The sequence below is a fragment of the Oncorhynchus kisutch genome, linkage group LG23 (genome assembly GCF_002021735.2).
Source record: "Oncorhynchus kisutch isolate 150728-3 linkage group LG23, Okis_V2, whole genome shotgun sequence".
Classification (NCBI taxonomy): Eukaryota; Metazoa; Chordata; class Actinopteri; order Salmoniformes; family Salmonidae; genus Oncorhynchus; species Oncorhynchus kisutch.
The window spans coordinates 40,560,278-40,583,938 of NC_034196.2; the positions used below are offsets into that span (position 1 = coordinate 40,560,278).

The 23,661-nt window shown below is 42.8% G+C and overlaps 1 protein-coding gene across 4 annotated transcripts in view; it reads left to right on the forward strand.

The window, feature by feature from the left end:
* pam (peptidylglycine alpha-amidating monooxygenase) overlaps positions 1-23,661 on the forward strand; it is a 141,085-nt gene that overhangs the window by 58,863 nt on the left and 58,561 nt on the right. For all 4 annotated transcript variants that reach the window (XM_020458567.2, XM_031802865.1, XM_031802867.1 and 1 more), the window contains exons 13-15: positions 14,584-14,687; positions 15,850-16,055; positions 16,581-16,643. In XM_020458567.2, the coding sequence (XP_020314156.1) occupies positions 14,584-14,687; positions 15,850-16,055; positions 16,581-16,643 (373 nt within the window). The remainder of the gene's footprint in view (positions 1-14,583; positions 14,688-15,849; positions 16,056-16,580; positions 16,644-23,661) is intronic.

The following is a 23,661-nucleotide window of genomic DNA, read 5'->3' on the forward strand; positions in this document are numbered from 1 at the left end:
ATTAGCAGGCTGCTCAGTCGGTCTTCTCTACTCATAGCTTCAGTCTGTGCTAGTTAACAGTGGGCTATTGCGTGCAGTCACTTCCCTTCCTCTCTGCCTCCTTCCCTTCCTCTTTCCCTCCTTCCCTTCCTCTCTCCCTCCCTCCCTCCCTCCCTCCCTCCCTCCCTCCCTCCCTCCCTCCCTCCCTCCCTCCCTCCCTCCCTCCCTCCCTCCCTCCCTCCCTCCCTCCCTCCCTCCCTCCCTCCCTCCCTCCCTCCCTCCCTCCCTCCCTCCCTCTCTCCCTCCTTCCCTTCCTCTCTGCCTCCTTTCCTTCCTCTCTCCAGCCTTCCTTCCCTCCCTCTCTCCCTCCTTCCCTCCCTCTGTCCTCTCTCCCTCCTTCCCTTCCTTTCTCCCTCCTTCCCTCTCTCCTTCCCTTCCTCTCTCCATCATTCTTTCCTTTATCCATCATTACCCTCCTCTCTCCATCCTTCCCTTCCTCTCTATGTGTGTGTGTGTGTGTGTGTGCGTGCACGGATGTGTGTGTGTGTGCTCAGGCTGTTCCAGACTGTATCGCAGGGGGCTGGGACAGCTCAGCGCTGCCTTTAGCGCGTCAGAACATTAGACAGATTAGAAACACAAAGAGGGCTTTTGTCCCGTGCTGCCCGCGCTGTCACTCCAACACTTCACGAGCCAAAGACAGCCCACTCGACAATGCTAAGGAATCCGCCTGGATTTGGGGGGCTTAGGCGTTACCGCAATGTATCGATATCTCCCTTTGAAGGTCTTGGGATGCTGCCTGCAATGTTGGTTGTGTAGTGTGTAGCCACACCGATAATGACTTTATGGATGGTTGTGTAGCCACACCGATAATGACTTTATGGATGGTTGTGTAGCCACACCGATAATGACTTTATGGATGGTTGTGTAGCCACACCGATAATGACTTTATGGATGGTTGTGTAGTCTCACCAATAATGACTTTATGGATGGTTGTGTAGCCACACCGATAATGACTTTATGGATGGTTGATTCCATCTGGTTTGTTAGGACTCCCCTCTGGACAAGGGCTACAGGTTGTTCTGGTGCTGGGTACCAGTCTTTGGCATGACACAGAGTTGCAGGGAGTGGTATGATGGCACAAAGACTGGTACCCAGGCTAGGCTAGCTGAGGTTCTGTTAGAGATTAGAAGTGCTGAGCGATTAATGCTTTTTGAGGTCAGTTTCAGTTTTGATTATTTATTTATTTGACATGAAATGCACAATGCATTATGTGGGTTGAATGCTGTAACAACACAGAATAAAACAATGAATAAAAGTCCCATGATGGTAGTGACTGTCCATTACTGATTATCACTTATTAACCATCATTTATTCACATTTACTTTATTATTTCATTCCAAGTCATCATCTCATCTCTATAGAACTGCCTACGCTGTCTGACAAAATCACTATTGTGTAGTTCTTCAAAGTTAATAAGGCTTATCATTATAACGGCTGAATACCAAATATCAATCAATTAGATCATGTATTTTCAGGTAGAGATACCTCACGAAGCAACAGCTGCTCTCTATATAACCTCACGATTCTGCCTTCTCTCTCCCGTAGCATATAAACACAGACCGGACAAGTAGATGCACAATGAATTATGGTCATTGTAGTTAATTACCAGGTTTTGTGCGCTAAACTATGTAGAATATTGGCCTGTCGGAAACTACAACTACCTACTACATTGTACAGTTCAGGCTGGATCTGATTTATCTCTAGAGAAACTGTGCTATGTATGCATTGAGCTCACAGAAAAAAACGAACCTAATGGAATTCAAATTGGACTATAGATTAGAGGCTCTGTTCAATCAAACCGGCTAACCAGATTTTTGGGAAAAGTCAAACACATTATCTATCTTCCCGCCTTGTACTGTCCACTCACTTCACATTTGGGATTCATCGTATTCATGTTTTATCTAGGTTGCTGGTTTTGTTTAAACAGCGATTTATTCAAATCTGGTTGCTTGCAGATTGAACAAATGTAGCACCAAAGTTTAGTATAGTACGATACACAATCATCTATTGTACTGTCTCTACACACCAGAATGGACCTGTACAGTGGCGGCAATTGAGGACCTATCATCTAGTCCAATCTACCATACCCTGTTATTGAGGACCTATCATCTAGTCCAATCTCCCATACCCTGTTATTGAGGACCTATCATCTAGTCCAATCTACCATACCCTGTTATTGAGGACATATCATCTAGTCCAATCTACCATACCCTGTTATTGAGGACCTATCATCTAGTCCAATCTACCATACCCTGTTATTGAGGACCTATCATCTAGTCCAATCTCCCATACCCTGTTATTGAGGACCTATCATCTAGTCCAATCTACCATACCCTGTTATTGAGGACATATCATCTAGTCCAATCTACCATACCCTGTTATTGAGGACCTATCATCTAGTCCAATCTACCATACCCTGTTATTGAGGACATATCATCTAGTCCAATCTACCATACCCTGTTATTGAGGACCATCTAGTCCAGTGGTTCCTAAACTTTGTAGTCCCGTACCCCTTCAATCATTCAACCTCCAGCTGTATCCCCTCTAGCACCAGGGTCAGCGCACTCTGAAATGTTGTTTTTTACCATCATTGTAAGCCTGCCACACACACACACACACACACACACACACACACACACACTATACATCACATTTATTAAACATAAGAATAAGTGTGAGTTTTGGTCCCAACCTGGCTCGTGGGAAGTGACAAAGAGCTCTTATAGGACCAGGACACAAATAATAATATAATAATAATCAATAGTGTTGCTCTTTAGTTAGATATCTTACATATAAAACCTTATTTGTTCATCGACAATTGTGAATAACTCCCCACAGGTTAATGAGAAGGGTGTGAATAACTCCCCACAGGTTAATGAGAAGGGTGTGAATAACTCCCCACAGGTTAATGAGAAGGGTGTGAATAACTCCCCACAGGTTAATGAGAAGGGTGTGAATAACTCCCCACAGGTTAATGAGAAGGGTGTGAATAACTCCCCACAGGTTAATGAGAAGGGTGTGAATAACTCCCCACAGGTTAATGAGAAGGGTGTGAATAACTCCCCACAGGTTAATGAGAAGGGTGTGAATAACTCCCCACAGGTTAATGAGAAGGGTGTGAATAACTCCCCACAGGTTAATGAGAAGGGTGTGAATAACTCCCCACAGGTTAATGAGAAGGGTGTGAATAACTCCCCACAGGTTAATGAGAAGGGTGTGAATAACTCCCCACAGGTTAATGAGAAGGGTGTGAATAACTCCCCACAGGTTAATGAGAAGGGTGTGAATAACTCCCCACAGGTTAATGAGAAGGGTGTGAATAACTCCCCACAGGTTAATGAGAAGGGTGTGAATAACTCCCCACAGGTTAATGAGAAGGGTGTGAATAACTCCCCACAGGTTAATGAGAAGGGTGTGAATAACTCCCCACAGGTTAATGAGAAGGGTGTGAATAACTCCCCACAGGTTAATGAGAAGGGTGTGAATAACTCCCCACAGGTTAATGAGAAGGGTGTGAATAACTCCCCACAGGTTAATGAGAAGGGTGTGAATAACTCCCCACAGGTTAATGAGAAGGGTGTGAATAACTCCCCACAGGTTAATGAGAAGGGTGTGAATAACTCCCCACAGGTTAATGAGAAGGGTGTGAATAACTCCCCACAGGTTAATGAGAAGGGTGTGAATAACTCCCCACAGGTTAATGAGAAGGGTGTGAATAACTCCCCACAGGTTAATGAGAAGGGTGTGAATAACTCCCCACAGGTTAATGAGAAGGGTGTGAATAACTCCCCACAGGTTAATGAGAAGGGTGTGAATAACTCCCCACAGGTTAATGAGAAGGGTGTGAATAACTCCCCACAGGTTAATGAGAAGGGTGTGAATAACTCCCCACAGGTTAATGAGAAGGGTGTGAATAACTCCCCACAGGTTAATGAGAAGGGTGTGAATAACTCCCCACAGGTTAATGAGAAGGGTGTGAATAACTCCCCACAGGTTAATGAGAAGGGTGTGAATAACTCCCCACAGGTTAATGAGAAGGGTGGTAATAACTCCCCACAGGTTAATGAGAAGGGTGTGAATAACTCCCCACAGGTTAATGAGAAGGGTGGTAATAACTCCCCACAGGTTAATGAGAAGGGTGTGAATAACTCCCCACAGGTTAATGAGAAGGGTGTGAATAACTCCCCACAGGTTAATGAGAAGGGTGTGAATAACTCCCCACAGGTTAATGAGAAGGGTGTGAATAACTCCCCACAGGTTAATGAGAAGGGTGTGAATAACTCCCCACAGGTTAATGAGAAGGGTGTGAATAACTCCCCACAGGTTAATGAGAAGGATGTGAATAACTCCCCACAGGTTAATGAGAAGGGTGTGAATAACTCCCCACAGGTTAATGAGAAGGATGTGAATAACTCCCCACACGTTAATGAGAAGGGTGTGAATAACTCCCCACAGGTTAATGAGAAGGGTGTGAATAACTCCCCACAGGTTAATGAGAAGGGTGTGAATAACTCCCCACAGGTTAATGAGAAGGGTGTGAATAATTCACCACAGGTTAATGAGAAGGGTGTGAATAATTCACCACAGGTTAATGAGAAGGGTGTGAATAACTCCCCACAGGTTAATGAGAAGGGTGTGAATAACTCTCCACAGGTTAATGAGAAGGGTGTGCTTGAAAGGATGCACATAACTCTGTATTGTTCGATTGTATTGGAGAGAGTGTCAGTGTTAAATCATTTTCCACACACAGTCTGTGCCTGTATTTAGTTTTCATGCTAGTGACTGTCGAGAATCCACTCTAACGTAGGTATGTGGTTGCAAAGGGCATCATGAGCAGCAGCTACCAACATGAGCAGCAGCTACGTTTGGCTACATACGGACCGTTAGTGGAATTCCTGCAAGAGAGTAACGGTTAATGTGATTGGATGTTAATTATTTGACTAGGCTACCTGTATTTGACATTGTGTTGTTATTTCGCTGAACACAAACAAGATGGTTTCATTTGATTTTTGCCAGTGAAATGAGGCTACTCAGGCGAGGGGGCAAAAACTCACCCAAATGTATAGCCCCGTTGGAAAATATAAATGGACAGTTTGAAATTGTGAAGAGATTAAAAAAAAGTACCAAATAAATATAAATATGTATTATTTAAAAAAAAATGTAAACTACATATTTATTTGGCGTATCCCCGACGGCATTGTGTTTGGGAATACCTGATCCAGTCCAATCTACCCCACCCTGTTATTGAGGAGAGGCCATCTAGTCCAATCTACCCCACCCTGTTATTGAGGAGCGACCATCTAGTCCAATCTACCCCACCCTGTTATTGAGGAGCGACCATCTAGTCCAATCTACCCCACCCTGTTATTGAGGAGAGGCCATCTAGTCCAATCTACCCCACCCTGTTATTGAGGAGCGACCATCTAGTCCAATCTACCCCACCCTGTTATTGAGGAGCGACCATCTAGTTCAATCTACCCCACCCTGTTATCGAGGAGCGACCATCTAGTCCAATCTACCCAACCCTGTTATTGAGGAGTGATCATCTAGTCCAATCTACCCCACCCTGTTATCGAGGAGCGACCATCTAGTCCAATCTACCATACCCTGTTATTGAGGAGCGACCATCTAGTGCAATCTACCCCACCCTGTTATTGAGGAGCGACCATCTAGTGCAATCTACCCCACCCTGTTATTGAGGAGTGATCATCTAGTCCAATCTACCCCACCCTGTTATTGAGGAGTGATCATCTAGTCCAATCTACCCCACCCTGTTATTGAGGAGTGATCATCTAGTCCAATCTACCCCACCCTGTTATTGAGGAGTGATCATCTAGTCCAATTTACCCCACCCTGTTATTGAGGAGAGGCCATCTAGTCCAATCTACCACACCCTGTTATCGAGGAGCGACTCATGGAAAAGGATACAGAAAATTGGAGATAAGGGTGTGTGTGAGATTAAGTATGGGTCCCAAATGGCACCATATTCTATACATAGTGCACTAATAAGTGCACTTTATAGGAATAGGGTGCCATTTGGGACTCAGACTAAAAATAGCTATTTTCCACATCTATGCCCTGGAGCTGGCCTTCCCACTTTAACAATGACAGTGTCCCTGCTCCAGTCTTATCCTCCATGTCAGGCTTATGCATCCTAATGACCATGCTCTCTGCCCCCCCCCCCCCCCCCCCCCCCCCAACATGCTCCCAGTGCCCTTTAGTCCAAGTGCTTTTATATCACTGTCACATCTCACAGCTCCCGACGCGAAGCTGTCACAGAGAGTCGAGACTTTCAAAATGCCACTTAAGGAAGGACCCCGAAGAAAACGCCAAAAGCATGGCCAAGTGCGTGTCCGATTGGCCACCGTTCCTCTCCTCGTTCACCCAGTAGAGCTGTCCAGTTTTGAGCCAACTGGAGGGTTGCTACTATCGGGTTAAAAATGAAAAGTCGGAAGCCCCGCCCTAGTTCTAAAAGTCTTTTAAAATCAGATTTGAAACATAACTCTAAAGCTTAACCCCTCTGCTAACATGATCCTGACCTTAAATTAAGATTTTGAAAAAGCACAGTTTTGTTTATGAGCCTATTTTGACGTTGCCGCTTGGCCAATAGTGGTAACCCAACTGGAGACCTGTAACCTTGTTGGGTATGGATTATAAGAGATTTGGGAGAGTAATGGAGTGCAGTTTACATGTCACACACCAAGCTGTCAGTAGGTTATTGGGGAGCAATGTGAGAACTAGTGTTCTAGTGTGTTCCTACAGTGGAATGCAAGGGGGGGGGGGGAGATAAGCAAAGAGCACATTTAGATAACCATGGCTGAACATCGTTGTCGTGTAATAGTCACTCTTAATGACTCCCATATCTCTGAAGCTGTGAATATATTCGTTCTGAATAATGGTGGGTTTTGTTGTTCGTGTTAAGTTGGTTTCTAACCTCCGGCTTCAATTTGATATTGTTTAAATCCTTGAATAGACTGTTTCAACCAGCACTCCCCTTGTTATTTTCCAAACAGGAGGCATGCAGTACATTGCTTAACCCCAAAGTATTTATAGCTTTGGAGATGTATCAGTATATCTCTTATTGCTCTGGCTCCATTGGTTCGTGTTGTATCCCAGTAACTGGAGAAATACCTCATATTATGCTTTTTTTGTATCTATTTTAGTAGGGTGGTTTGTACAGTTACAGTCAAACGTTCAATGGTCATTCAATGGTTTTTCTTTATTTTTACTTTTTTTCTACATTGTAGAATAATAGTGAAGACATCAACTATTAAATAACAAATATGGAATAATGTAGTAACCAAAAAAAGTGTTAAACAAATGAAAATATAGTTTATATTTTAGATTCTTTAAAGTAGTCACCCTTTGCCTTGATTGATGGCTTTGCACACTCTTGGCATTCTCTCAACAAGCTTCTTGAGGATTATTTTCCAACACTCTTGAAGGAGTTCCCACATATGCTGAGTACTTGTTGGCTGCTTTTCCTTCACGCTTTGGTCCAACTCATCCCAAACCATCTCCATTCGGTTGAGGTCGGGTGATTGTGGAGGCCAGATCATCTGATGCAGCTCTCCATCACTCTCCTTCTTGGTAAAATCAGCCTGGAGGTGTGTTGGGTCCTTGTCCTGTTGAAAAACATATTTTTGTCCCACTAAGCGCAAACCAGATGGGATGGCGTATCGCAGCAGAATGCTGTGGTTGCCATGCTGGTTAAATATATCACTGACAGTGTCACCAGCAAAGCACCCCCACACCACATCCTCCGTGCTTCACGGTGGGAGCCACACATTCAGAGATCATCCGTTCATCTACTTTGCGTCTCACAAAGACACAGCGGTTGGAACCAAAAATCTCAAATTTTGACTCATCAGCCCAAAGGACAGATTTCCACCGATCTAATGTCCATTGCTCATGTTTCTTGGCCCAAGCAACTCTCTTCTTATTTTTCTTCCTTTAGTAGTGGTTTCTTTGCAGCAATTTGATTATGAAGGCCGGATTCACACAGTCTACCCCGAACAGTTGATGTCGAGATGTGTCTATAACTTGAACTCTGTGAAGCATTTATTTGGGCTGCAATCTGAGGTACTGGTAACTCTAATGAACTTGTCCTCTGCACCAGAGGTAACTCTGGGTCTTCCTTTCCTATGGCGGTCCATATGAGAGCCAGTTTCACCATAGAGCTTGATGGTTTTTGAGACTGCACCATTTGGACCTTTTTCTTTGCTTATTTGAGCTATTCTTGCCATAATATGGACTTAGCCCTATTTGGTAAAAGACCATCTTCTGTATACCCTCCCTACCTTGTCACAACACAACTGATTGGCTCAAATGCATTTAAGAAGGAAAGAAATTCAACAAATTAACTTTTAACAAGTCACACCTGTTAATTGAAATGCATTCCAGGTGACTACCTCATGTAGCTGGTTAATAGCTGGTTAGAATGCCAAGAGTGTGCAAAGCTGTCATCAAGGCAAAGGGTGGCTCCTTTGAAGAATCTCAAATATAAAATATATTTTGATTTGTTTGACACTTTTTTGGTTACTACATGATTCCATTTGTGTTATTTCACAGTTTTGTTGTCTTCACTATTATTCTACAATGTAGAAAATTGTAAACAAAGAAAACATCTTGGTGACTGGTACAGTTGAAGTCGGAAGTTTACATACACTTAGGTTGGAGTCATTAAAACTCAGTTTTCAACCACCCCACCAATTTCTTGTTAACAAACTATAGTTTTGGCAAGTCAGTTAGGGCGTCTACTTTGTGCATGACACAAGCCATTTTTCCAGCAATTGTTTACAGACAGATTATTTTACTTATAATTCACTGTATCACAATTCCGATAGAAGTTTACATACACCCAGACAGCTTGGAAAATTCCGGAAAATGATGTCATGGCTTTAGAAGCTTCTGATAGGCTAATTGACATAATTTGAGTCAATTGGAGGTGTACCTGTGGATGTATTTCAAGGCCTACCTTCAAACTCAGTGCCTCTTTGCTTAACATCATGGGAAAATCTAAATAAATCAGCCTAGACCTCAGAAAAAAAATTGTAGATCTCCACAAGTCTGGTTCATCCTTTGGAACAATTTCTAAATGCCTGAAGCTACCACATTCATCTGTACAAACAATAGTACCCAAGTATAAACACCATGGGATCACGCAGCCATCATACCGCTCAGAAAGGAGACACCTTCTGTCTCCTAGAGATGACCGTACTTTGGTGCGAAAAGTGCAAATCAATCCCAGAACAACAGCCAAGGACCTTGTGAAGATGCTGGAGGAAACGGGTACAAAAGTATCTATATCCATCTATATCCATTCGATATAACCTGAAGGACCACTATGCAATGAAGAAGCCACTGCTTCTTCGGCTTGCAAGCCGAAGAACACCATCCCAACCGTGAAGCACGGGGGTGGCAGCATCATGTTGTGAGGGTGCTTTGCTGCAGGAGGGACTGGTGCACTTCACAAAATAGATGGCTCATGAGGGAGGAAAATTATGTGGATATATTGAAGCAACAGTCAGGAAGTTTAAGCTTGGTCGCAAATGGGTCTTCCAAATGGACAAGGACCCCAAGCATACTTCCAAAGTTGTGGCAAAATGGCTTAAGGACAACAAAGTCAAGGTATTGGAGTGGCCATTACAAAGCCCTGACCTCAATCCTATAGAAAATTTGTGGGCAGAACTGAAAAGGCGTGTGCAAGCAAGGAGGCCTATAAACCTGACTCAGTTACACCAGCTTTCTCACGAGGAATGGGCCAAAATTCATCCAACTTATCGTGAGAAGCTTGTGGAAGGCTAGCCGAAACGTTTGACCCAAGTGAAACAATTTAAAGGCAATGCTACCCAATACTTACTGACTGTATGTAAACTTCTGACCCACTGGGAATGTGACGAAGAAATAAAAGCTGAAATAAATCATTCCCTCTACTATTATTCTGACATTTCCCATTCTTAAAATAAAGTGGTGATCCTAACTGACCTAAGACAGGGAATTTTTACTAAGATTAAATGTCAGGAATTGTGAAAAACTTGAGTTTAAATATATTTGGCTAAGGTGTATGTAAACTTCCCGGTGTATGTAAACTTCCCGACTTCAACTGTGTATAACTTATAGGATTTAACGTTTGGCCAATGAGACCGTGTCCAAGTTCTAAAGTTCTCAGGTAGAATGCCCTTTTTGTATTTCATCACACTCACAATCGTAAGCAATTTTCTGTAATTAGCTCGCCATTAACTTGTAAAGAATTCTCTTGTTTTGAGTTTATTTTCCTATAATAATGAATGCAAATTAGCTGAAGACGTTTGTCAGCTATATGATGTGGTCATTATTTGAACTGGCTAGCCAGCTAACTTAACATTAACTAGCTAACAAGCTAGATACAAACCAAAACATGGTTTAGAAAGTTGCTTTTAGTTGCCTGGTTTGCTAGATTGACATATAGTAAATTCATTTTTAAACGGATGGGTTTATTGGTGTTTAAATACACCAGTTATGCTATTTTGGACGACCAGGCTGCAGATGTCATACAGCCTGTCATTTTTGTTTTTAAGACTTTTTCATAACGACAATTTTGATGTCGGATGACAATAAAATGTTAATGATGTCATCAGTAAGATAACTGTCTCCAGACATGTCAATAGACGTAGTATAAACCAGACTTCAGTCGGTTGTTTACTACACTACTCTCTCTGTTTAGCACATGGCCTCACAATTGAATCCTTAAAGAGATGGCTGTGGCTAAGGCTTAAGAGGGTGTGAACTTTTGCTGAATGGGTGTAGACAAAGAGGAGCTCTCCAGTAGGTATACCAAAACCATTTTCTTAAAAGTGGGGTTACTGGCCGGAGATTTTAATTGTACCCTTTCATAAATTCAGCCACGTGTACAATCGGACCCATAGCACTTTCAGATCACGCCTTTGTCCACCTCCGCTTTGACCTCTACAAAAACATCCCGAGGTCAAAGAGCTGGAAATTCAACACCTCCATGTTATCAAACGAAGCGTTCCATACATTGGTAACTACATGGATAGACAACTACACACAAGACAACAAAGATTCTCCTGTTTCTCCGGCCACAATATGGGACGCTGCTAAAGCCACACTAAGAGGTCATCTAATTGCATATGTTTCCTCTAAGAAAAAAGCAATGGAAGCTCACAGGCTAGATCTCGAGAGGGAGCTTGAATGCTGTGAAAAAATACATAAACAATCCCCAGACAGCGCCTCCTGGCGTCAACCTAAAGCAGCCAAAACCAAACTACTCGGGAGAGTTTTCTTTACTAAACAGAAATACCATGACTATAGCAATAGGCCCAGTAGATTGCTTGCTTACCAATTAAAGAAGGAGCAGTCAGAGCGTACAATCACGGCTATCCGAACAGCAGAGGACAAGGTCACATATGACCCAAAAAAAGAGCAACTTAACTTTTCATGATTTTTACTGCAAACTATATACCTCTGAGAGAAAACACACGGAGGCAGAACTCCACTCTTTCCTAGAGAGAATCTCGCTACCTAAACTATCAGAGACCGACCATGAAGATGTCAACTCCCCCTTCACTCCTGAGGAGATCCTGGAGGCAATTTCCTCCATGCCACCTAATAAGTCCCCAAGCCCAGATGGATTCCCCAGAGAGTTCTATAAAGCTTTTTGGCCCCAGCTCAGCCCTATCTTCATGCCAATGCTGGAGGATTTTTGCAAAAACGGAGTTCTCCCAGACTCAATGCACACAGCTCGCATTACAGTGTTGCTAAAAAAGGACAAGGACCCCCTATCCTGCTCGTCCTTCCGGCCCATAAGCTTGTTGTATTTCGACTACAAAATAATTACCAAATTGCTCGCCAAAAGACTAAGCGGACCAAACTGGATTTATTAGAGACAGATTCTGATAATATTCGCTGTCTTTTTAATTGTATTGATCAAGTAAACGCACAGAAGACCCCTGTCCTGCTGGCTTCACTGGATGCTGAGAAGGAGTTTGACAGGATGGAGTGGAGCTTTCTGTTTTCAGTCTTAGAAAAGTTCAATGTGGGTCCAAATTTGATTAAATAGATCAAATCACTATACTCTCATCCAAATGCCATGGTGACTACTAACGGACTGAACTCTGGCAGATTCCCTCTGGAACGGGGCACAAGACAAGGGTGCTCGCTGTCCCCGCTGCTCTACTTGTTGGGGGCGGAGCCTCTGGCAGAGTTGATAAGGAGCAATCCAATTATTATGGGTGTCTCTGCAGGCGGCCTGCAGCACAAGATTTCGCTTTATGCTGATGATGTCTTGCTCTGTATATCCAACCCTGAGAAATCCCTCCTTCCCATTTTAGACACAATTGCTCAGTATGGCAAGTTTTCAGGTTATAAGATCAATTTTAACAAATCCACTGTCTGCCCTCTCAATATTACACTCACCAGCCCTATGAAGACACTATGTCCTTTCCAATAGAAGACACAGGGGTTTCAATACCGTGGCATCTTCATAACACCAGATGTGAATAGCTTTTTCAATGAAAATTATCTCCCACTCCTGGATCGAATCAAGAATGATCTCCAAACCTGGATCTCCCTCCCAATTAGCTTAGTAGGAAGAATTAATGTCATCCGTATGAACATCCTCCCTAGACTGAACTATTTATTTCAGATGCTCCCATGCCATCTCCCAGTTTCCTTTTTCAAAACAACTAACCGTAGCATCACCAAATTTATATGGGGCAATAAAAAACCTAGGATCAAGTTTTCCACTCTATCGAAACCTGAATCTAAGGGTGGTCTTGCCCTTCCCTCCCTTCAATTGTACTACTGGTCTGCCCAAATTCGCAACATGCTAACATGGATCACAAACAGACAAGAGTCAATGTGGATTCAGATAGAAGCACAATCCTGTGGTTCATTGCCCCTAAGCTCAATTATATTCATTAATAACTTTAGTGAAGTGGGCAACAGTGGGCAACAACAAAACCTTTGTGATTTACAGCACCCTACTAGCATGGAGGGACTGTAAGAAATACCTGGGCATTTCCTCCCAAATATGTTCTCACTCGCCTATAGTAGGCAACCCAGACTTGCCAAAAGCCCGGAGGGATGCCAACTTTAATCTTTGGCATACTCTAGGAATCAGGACCTTTTCAGACCTATTTCATCAGAAAACCACTACACTGAAATCCTTTCAAGAGCTCTGCAGTGAATTCAATGTGCCAAGATCCCATAAAAAAAAAAACATCTTCCAAGACTTCCAAGAGGAGGTTTAGAACTCAGTTGAATGAAGTTGAAACCGTTCTTGTCACAGCACAATCCATTAAAGGCAAAATATCTTATATCTATAGACTCCTTTCTGAGAACGGAGGCTCCTCCTTTACTCCTTTGAAAATAATCTGGGAAAAGGACCTTGGTCTGACTATCAGTGATGAGTTATGGGCGGAGGTTTGCGACAGTGTATACTGCTCCTCTACTAATGTAAAAATGAAAGAATCTAATTACAAATTTTTGTACAAATTTTATTACACTTCTTTGAGACTCCATAGAATGAAAACAGACATGTCTCCTAACTGTAAAATATGTACCTCTATACATACTGCTGCACAGAAAATACTAGATGTACAGTTTGATATGACCCCGTGTATCTATCTTCTTAATGCCCAGCAGGACTTTGTTCTTGATTCTGACAGAGAAAATGTGCTTACATACTTTGCTAAGAAATGTATTATTCTATTGTGGGCCTCTAATACCTCTCCTACATTTAAAATATGGATTGACCAGATTGTTGACTTTCTCCCTCTTGAAAAGCTCACTTATGACCTCCACAAGAGACAGCCCAAGTTTGGTAGACTCTTGTCTCCACTACTCAACTATATTTCAAATTGGACAGAGTGAATGGGGAGATTAGGGAAATGAGCAGATACAAGGTGCTGTAAAATCAAAAAACTAATTATTTGCTTGTTGTCTCAGCGAAGGCTAGAAATATATATATATATATATATGTGTGTGTATATATGCGTATGTATATATATGTATATATATATGTATGTATATATTATATATATTTATATATGTATATATTATATATATGTAAATATTATATATATATTATATAAAATAATAATTTAATAATATATATATTTTGTATAAATACAAATATTTTTTAAGCCTGTCACATCTGTGAATGTGGAATGTGTTGTGTTGGTAGATTTGGAAAACTTAATAAAATCTTAAATTGAAGAGAAAAAAAAAGTGGGGTTACAAGTTTATTAACTTTCAAAGCAGAATTACTTTCCCGTTGTTGCTCAACTGTAGTGTGTGATATACAATTTTCTAGCTCTTGAGTCTCTACTTTTATCCAATGTAAAAAAAAAAGTTTTGAATGTTGCTACATAAAATCGAGCCGATCAGTCACATATAACCAGAGCTTTTCTGTCATTTCTCTTCATGCCACAGTGACTCCAGTGCTGTTAGCGATGCACCTGGTAATCACAACACTGTTAAAGAAATTAGGTTTGCAGCGTCCTGTTGATTTGTTGTCTAACCCATATTTATACACCATAGGCATTCTATCCTGCCACCAAGGGAATCAACGTGAAGTACGGAGACACACTTGCTGCTCGATGTGTCTTCACCGGGGAAGGAAGGACCACCAAAACATATATTGGGTGAATTCCCTTGCGCCCCTTCTTGATTTAACAGCTTTGTTTTTTATCAACAATGTTTCTCTTACCTGTAATTAAAGTACCTCCCACTCAGACGCTGTAGCTCCTAAGTAATTAACGACACCCATTTTTCTGATCCCCCCCCCCTGTAGAGTAAATGGTTTGTTGTTAGAGGAGTATCACGGTACTGTATAGGCTGCATGGGAGCGAGCTGCCTGAGTGGCCTTGTTTGCCCGCCTCAAAGCCGTCTCCTTGAATCTGCCACCGTCGTGTTTGCATGGTGTTTGGTTCTGGGCTATACATCACTGGACTGTGTGACAGGCAGCTGGGACTTTCTGCCTGCTTCCCACTGAGCCAGTGCTCTATCCTTTATCTATCTATCTATCTATCCCCTCTCCTCTACTCCTATATCTTCTCCTCCGTCTCCTCTCCCTGGTCGCTGGCTGCCTGATGTACCATGTACGTTTGTCAGGGGCTGGGGGAGCATGTGTGCTCTTGAGGAGGGAAGAAGCGTCAAGCACAGAGAGACTGCCTGTTCCCACATGTCTCCTGGGAACCTGCATTTTTCATGATTTCCTGTTTGAGTGATCCCTCTTATGTGTGAGTGTGTGTGTGTTGACTGTCTGTGTGCGGTTGCGTGTCTGCTGCGTCATTACTGTTGCCATGGCGAGGGAGAGAGAGCGGGAGTGTGCGACGGCAGCAGTGGCGGAGTGTGCATTGACGTATCTCTCAGGAAGCCTCTCGCCCCCGTGCGCCCCATCCCCCTCCTCGGACAGAGACATGATTAAAATGGCTTCCAAGAGGGAAAAAAACTAAAGAAGAGATCTGCCTTGTAAAGCTGATTGTTTTAGCTCACTAATTAAAATGAGAAATTAAAATAAATTACTGCCAGGCTGGAGAGCGTCTATGCAGAGTGGTTGTGGCCTTATGGGGGATTGAATCAAGCAGGTGTGTTTTGTTTTCAGTGTGTGTTCCCCCCTCTCCACGTTGACTTCTGTCAACCTCAGTCATGTGAACCTCTGAACCTTGGTGATTGTTGACGAGGAGGCACAACATCACAACAAACATTCCCACTGTATGATATGTAGTATTTTATGTACTGGGGAAAAAAATGGCTCTTGACTCCGCCGCCATTTTGTCTCGTTGACACTCCCTTCTTCCACAGAGGTACCTCTGATGACGAGATGTGCAACTTCTACATGATGTACTACATGGAGAGCAGACACGCAGCACCCTTCCAGGAGTGCATGGAGGACGGCTCCAAGGAGCTGTTCCAGAACATTCCACCCGAGGCTAACGTGCCCATCACGGTTCCTCCAGAGATGATGATGCACAACATGATGCACTCTGCTGGAGCCCCATCTACCCCAGGTAGTCAAACCTTATATCTCGTCAAATACAGGAATATAGCTCCTCTAAATGTTGAGTTTACTGGTGGAAACGTTGGCTATTTTATCAGTAAACCCCAATAGTATTGTATCTAAACTGAGATATAAACCTCAACAGTATTGTATCTAAACTGAGATATAAACCTCAACAGTATTATATATAAACTGAGATATAAACCTCAACAGTATTGTATATAAACTGAGATAGAAATCCCAGCAGTATTGTATATAAACTGAGATAGAAATTCCAATAGAATTGTATGTAAACTGAGATATCTTAGTTTGTTTGGGTCAGACTCTGTCATTTCAAGGACTTTTTAAAGCTACAGTCTGGAATTTGTTTTTCAGCCAAAAATGCAGCCCTGCCACTTGTTTGGGTAAAATATTATGACTCAAAACGACCATTGAACAGATTTAGCAGAAACCAGCTTGTACTTATAAAAGATCTCTCCATTGTGGCTCTGGTTGCATTTTGAGAGGAGACTTAACTGTGCTTCCTCCCTCAAAGAGCATCAAGATGACATGGCGCTGCTGCAACCCAAGCGTGAGGAGGAGGAAGTTCTGGATCAGGGTGAGTTAGCATGGAGAATAAGAAATTATTTACTGCATAATGAGACAAATGGCACCCTATTCCCATTATAGTGCTCTACTTTTGACCAGGGCTGTAGTGACAAGTGGTGCAATATAAAGGGAATAGTGTTCCATTTGGGCCAGTATTTTCTCGATGACCTCTCTTAGAGCTGACACATAACACAGCAAAGCACTCTCTTCTAGGACGGTTTCTACAGCAATACCATAGCTTTCTACAGCAATACCACAGCTTTCTACAGCAATACCATAGTTTTCTACAGCAATATCATAGTTTTCTACAGCAATACCATAGCTTTCTACAGCAATACCATAGTTTTCTACAGCAAAACCATAGTTTTCTACAGCAATACCATAGTTTTCTACAGCAATACCACTGTTTTCTACAGCAATACCGCTGTTTTCTACAGCAATACCGCTGTTTTCTACAGCAATACCATCGTTTTCTACAGCAATACCATAGCTTTCTACAGCAATACCATAGTTTTCTACAGCAATACCATAGTTTTCTACAGCAATACCCCTGTTTTCTACAGCAATACCATAGTTTTCTACAGCAATACCATAGTTTTCTACAGCAATACCATCGTTTTCTACAGCAATACCACTGTTTTCTACAGCAATACCGCTGTTTTCTACAGCAATACCGCTGTTTTCTACAGCAATACCACTGTTTTCTACAGCAATACCGCTGTTTTCTACAGCAATACCACTGTTTTCTACAGCAATACCATAGTTTTCTACAGCAATACCGCCGCTTTCTACAGCAATACCATAGTTTTCTACAGCAATACCATAGTTTTCTACAGCAATACCATAACTTTCTACAGCAATACCATAGCTTTCTACAGCAATACCATAGTTTTCTACAGCAATACCATAGTTTTCTACAGCAATACCGCCGCTTTCTACAGCAATACCATAGTTTTCTACAGCAATACCATAGTTTTCTACAGCAATACCACTGTTATCTACAGCAATACCATAGTTTTCTACAGCAATACCGCTGTTTTCTACAGCAATACCGCTGTTTTCTACAGCAATACCACGGTTTTCTACAGCAATACCACTGTTTTCTACAGCAATACCATAGTTTTCTACAGCAATACCGCCGCTTTCTACAGCAATACCATAGTTTTCTACAGCAATACCATAGTTTTCTACAGCAATACCGCCGCTTTCTACAGCAATACCATAGTTTTCTACAGCAATACCGCTGTTTTCTACAGCAATACCGCTGTTTTCTACAGCAATACCACGGTTTTCTACAGCAATACCACTGTTTTCTACAGCAATACCATAGTTTTCTACAGCAATACCATAGTTTTCTACAGCAATACCGCCGTTTTCTACAGCAATAGTACGGTTTTCTACAGCAACACCGCCGTTTTCTACAGCAACACCATAGTTTTCTACAGCAATACCGCCGTTTTCTACAGCAATACCGCAGCTTTCTACAGCAATACCGCTGTTTTCTACAGCAATACCATAGTTTTCTACAGCAATACCATAGTTTTCTACAGCAACACCGCTTTTTTCTACAGCAATAGTATGGTTTTCTACAGCAACACCGCCATTTTCTACAGAAATAGTATGGTTTTCTACAGCAATAGTATGGTTTTCTACAGCAATAGTATGGTTTTCTACAGCAATAGTATGGTTTTCTACAGCAACACCGCCGTTTTCTACAGCAATAGTATGGTTTTCTACAGCAATAGTATGGTTTTCTACAGCAATAATATGGTTTTCTACAGCAATAGTATGGTTTTCTACAGCAACACCGCCGTTTTCTACAGCAATAATATGGTTTTCTACAGCAATAGTATGGTTTTCTACAGCAATAGTATGGTTTTCTACAGCAATAGTATGGTTTTCTACAGCAATACTATGGTTTTCTACAGCAATAGTATGGTTTTCTACAGCAATAGTATGGTTTTCTACAGCACAACAACTATTTATGCTGTATATTCTCTCTGTTTGTACTGCAAAAAGTAGAACCAACACCAAAATGATATAATTTCCTATTATTTTTGTGTTTTCATATTCCATTGGTCAGTGCAACTTTCAACCAATCACATGTTTTTATTTGCATATTCTTTGTGATTGTTCCCTGAGACCATTTTGAAATGTTTCAAAGCTTCATTCCTTCTTATTTCTGTAAAAACCCTGAAGAAGGCCAAAAGCCGAAACGCCTTGGTTCTACGTTTTTTTGCAATAAAGAAGATTTTTTTCCATTTTATTCCATTTGTCCTCCAAGTGTTAATGAATCTCCTCTCTACCTCGGTTTGCTCATCAATTCATGCACCTTGGTTTTAAAGTGAGGTAGTGGCAGTGATCCTTTCAATTTCTGTTTGTAATGAAAGAAAGACTTAATTCGGTCCTAATATGTCTCTGGAAGTCCTAATCCGTCTGTGGTAGAGTGATGACGATGAGGGAAAGGATACCAATGCAATGACATGAGGAATTGTTACTGCGAAGAGACCCGTGTGACAATGTGAGGGGGGTGGCTATGCAAAAGAATCAGTCGGGGAAAGCAAAAAATTGTTAAGCTCTCAGAGACCGTGCTGTATAATAAGTCTGGTTCCAGGGCATTATCATTCCAAAAGCATTAGCTCTCTGCTGTCCTGTAGATCTATGAGATGAGTCAGAGTTCTCCTGTTCTCTCCCTAACCACTGTGTCTTTGTGTGCCAGTAGGTGTGAGAATGTTGAAGGTAGCTATGAGCGCACTATACCCGACAACGACAGGGGATTGGCTCATCCAAGCCCCCCGTTGCCATGGAAATGCTAAGCTCATCTCACACCTTGTTCAAGGCTATTAGAAGCGGTGGCTCGCTCACTCCCTTTGAATCCATTGTTCTATCTCCTCTCTCCCGGCTCCTAAGGCAACAACACAGGGGAATATTTAAACACAGCAGATTTGCATAAATCTAGATTGTGTTCGATGTGGCCATTTTGATCACGGTGTTTGGTTTGCGCGTTCACACATGTCTTTGTTAACCTTTCTGAGAGAGAAAGGTGAGGAACGGCTGGAGTAAAGAAGCCAATACGTGTCATAACCTGTCTGTAGAGTAGGTGGATGAAGGGGAAGATGAGGGGGGGAGCGGAGATGAGGAGAGGGGAGGGGAAATGAGGGGAGATGATGAGGAGAGGGGAGATGAGAAAATGGAGTGAGGGAGGCAGGGGAGATAAGAAGATGGTAGGGGAGATGAGAAGAGGAGATGGGAGAGGAGATGAGAAGATGGGAGGGGAGGGGAGAAGAGGGGAGGGGAGATGAAAAGAGGGGAGGGAAGATGAGAAGAGGGGAGGGGAGATGAGAAGATGGGAGGGGAGAAGAGGGGAAGGGAGATGAGATTAGAAGAGAGGGGGCGAGAAGAGGGGAGGGGAGATGAGAAGATGGGAGGGGAGAAGTGAAGAGGGGAGGGGAGATGAGGAGATGGAGGGGGGAAGAGGAGAGGGGAGGGCGCCCAAGCGATTTGCTTTGATCTCACACCTGGGCTGCTATTTGATAATTGCGTCCCAAATGGCACCCTATTCCCTTATATAGTGCAGTAAACAGGGAATAGGGTACCATTTGGGAAGCGTTCCTATGCGCATGTGTTGATCGGAGGCGGAGAACGTCTCATGATGCTGGGTTCTTTTTTCCTGGCATTCCCTGCTGAGATTTCATTTCACGATGGGGGGGGCTACAACAGGATACAGAACACATTGCATATTCACGAATCAGCATATCCAGACAAGCAAAGCAAGCAAGAAAGTGTAATGCTGTGGAGTCACACAGAGGTGCTTGTCCTTCATCTACCAAAGCAAGGACTACTACAGGAAATCCCTCAGGGCACCGTGAGCCCAGCAGAAATTCTGTTTAACATTCAGGGGTTCTGAACAATTTGTTTTTCAGACCATGAATTCAAATGTGCTAATTTCAAAACAATAGAGGAGAATCTTTGAACAGTTTAGATAAAATGTAGGCTTCAGTCAGGGCAAAGTACGCCAGTAGTCATATAGACAAGTGTGAGGATCGGAAGTGACAGTATTTTGTCAAGTGATATCTCCAATAATTACGCCAGGCTAAAATGACAGGGTTATAACAATTGATAAAGCTATATTTTGTTTGGCTATATTGATAATGTGTTATGATGTTGTTATTGAAATTGTCAGATCAGGCTCTTTGTTCAGCTGTCGAGCGTCATCAGAGCTAACGATCTATCATGGGACCAAACGAGCAGAGCAGACAATCAAACCACAGAGCAACGTGCTGTAAATTGGCATCGGTTGACTGGCAGACAGTCCCATTATCATTAAGGGGCTCATGTGTCGGCTTTACCAGTTCCTTGGCAGGGGGGGGGGGGGGGGCAACCGGCTTGCCTTGCCTTGATACTCTTATTAAATGAGTTGTGACTGAACGAGCGCAGAGCGCTGTGTTGTGGCCAATCGCCAGCTTGTCGGGTATTTAAGATGCCAGATTGCTTCGGCACCGTCCTGGGAAATTCCAGTCTCCATTAGCGACAACATGGCTCCTTTCTTTCTTCCTGTCCAGCAGAATGCATCGTTTCCTGCCCAAGAGCAGGCCCATAATAACGACATGCTGTACACAAGGTCACAAGGTCACGCTACGAGCCCCGGTTGAAGAGCACGTGAGAGAGAGCAGAGCAGCTATTAGCCAAGCCAGCTTTGAAACATGAGTTGATACTGTGTACTAGTACATTCAGCATTCCTGATGAGTGGATACTTGGGTTAGAAACATAGCCAGGATACATCTAAGACGTCTTGGATATACTGGAAAGCCATTTGAGATCCTAGAGGCCCTAACGGAAGTAATGTACTTTGGGATTTATATAGAGTTTTTCTAAGACTCGTAGATACTTAAAATGAAGTCTGGTTGTCTTAATTTGTTGTTTTATCACAAATTTCTAAGGAGAAACTGACAGAAAAAAATAAGGAAAATTGAAGCCTAGTTGTTGTGCAAGCTGTTTTTCCCAACAACTACCCCTCACACCTCTCTATGTGATGCTAACATCACTAGCCATTGAAACAACAGCCCAGGCAACTGGAATATATTACTGAATACAGAGACAATGCCAGTGGCTCAGATATGACCTTGCCAATACAAAGAGGTGCTATATGCAATATTCTAAGTATTTTTACATAAACTGTATAATGATTTGACTATAGCTACAGTAGGGTATAATTTCTGGGCTCTGCTCTGTTCCGTATGTGGGGGAAAGTTGTACTGTTTGAACAGATTGCGTGCAAACAGACTAATCTATTCGGCTCTGGGAAGTCGATAAATCTGTCACCCTAATCTACTTTGTTCCTTGTTGATATTAGGGGGGGATCAAGTTATGGGAATCGTTTTCAATAAGTGTGCTGTATTTTTTTTGGGAAATGACAGAAGCAAAGATATGTTATTAGCTGTCATAGCTGTTCTGGGATGATGTCATGCTACACAGTTATGACATCACATTATGCTACACAGTCATGACATCACAGGATTGTACACAGTCATGACATCACAGTCATGACATCACAGGATGCTACACAGTATATTACACAGTCATGACATCACATTATGCTACACAGAATGCTACACAGTCATGACATCACAGTATGCTACACAGTCATGACATCACAGATTTGACATTTCTGTACGAGTTGATGGGAACTCCTGACCTGCCAAATAATAATAATGTAGTTCTACATAGCCATGTGGGTAATCACTCCCCCTTCCAGAGCCGTGTGGGTAATCACTCCCCCTTCCAGAGCCGTGTGGGTAATCACTCCCCCTTCCAGAGCCGTGTGGGTAATCACTCCCCCTTCCAGAGCCGTGTGGGTAATCATTCCCCCTTCCAGAGCCGTGTGGGTAATCACTCCCCCTTCCAGAGCCGTGTGGGTAATCACTCCCCCTTCCAGAGCCGTGTGGGTAATCACTCCCCCTTCCAGAGCCGTGTGGGTAATCACTCCCCCTTCCAGAGCCGTGTGGGTAATCACTCCCCCTTCCAGAGCCGTGTGGGTAATCACTCCCCCTTCCAGAGCCGTGTGGGTAATCACTCCCCCTTCCAGAGCCGTGTGGGTAATCACTCCCCCTTCCAGAGCCGTGTGGGTAATCACTCCCCCTTCCAGAGCCGTGTGGGTAATCACTCCCCCTTCCAGAGCCGTGTGGGTAATCACTCCCCCTTCCAGAGCCGTGTGGGTAATCATTCCCCCTTCCGTTTGCTTATTTCCACCATGACAAATAGGTTAACCTGGTTGCCATGGCTACCAAAACGAAAGTCACGACAACGCATGACCCACCTCCTCTGCTCCCCAGCTGTTTTTTATTGAGTTTGCTGGCTGATGCGTTGTGCCATGGCACTCACTTTTCTCTCTGTTAGATAAACTCAAGACAGGTGGAAAGTGAGGAAGCTTTATCAAGAGTGCCCTTGAAATACTGTTTGACGGTAGATTTGTTTTAAGATGCGAAGCGGGCAGTTCGTATCCCTGCATCTTAGTTGGGATCCTTGAGTATAAGTACAAACATGTCAGACTCAGACAAACAAACGCTGCAGTAGAGAAAAGCTGTGGTATCAAACACGATATGCCAAAACTACTGGATAAAATAGGGCGGTCCTCCCCCTTATCAAGCTTCCTTAATGAGGGTGTTGTTTTTTCATTTCTCCATATCAGTAGCTAGGTTTCCATCACTATCTAGGTCTCCATCCAATTGGCAACAGATTTTCATGCAAATATTCTAAAATCTGCATAAATAAAGTAAGTGCATTTTCCCACCAGAGATGCGTTTCCATCAAATTGACTCGTTGTGGATAAAAAGCTGTGTGTGATGATGTAGTGCACATTAAAATAACTATACGGTCAAATTCCAGTGTGCCGAACAAAAAAATACAAGTTAAATGGGTTTCCATTGCATTTTCAACTATACTGATGGTGTTGCGGTATATAGTGTTCAAATGTTGCTGGTACTGCTACTGTCTGTCTGGGATAGTTTGAACACAGCCCGTGACGGGGT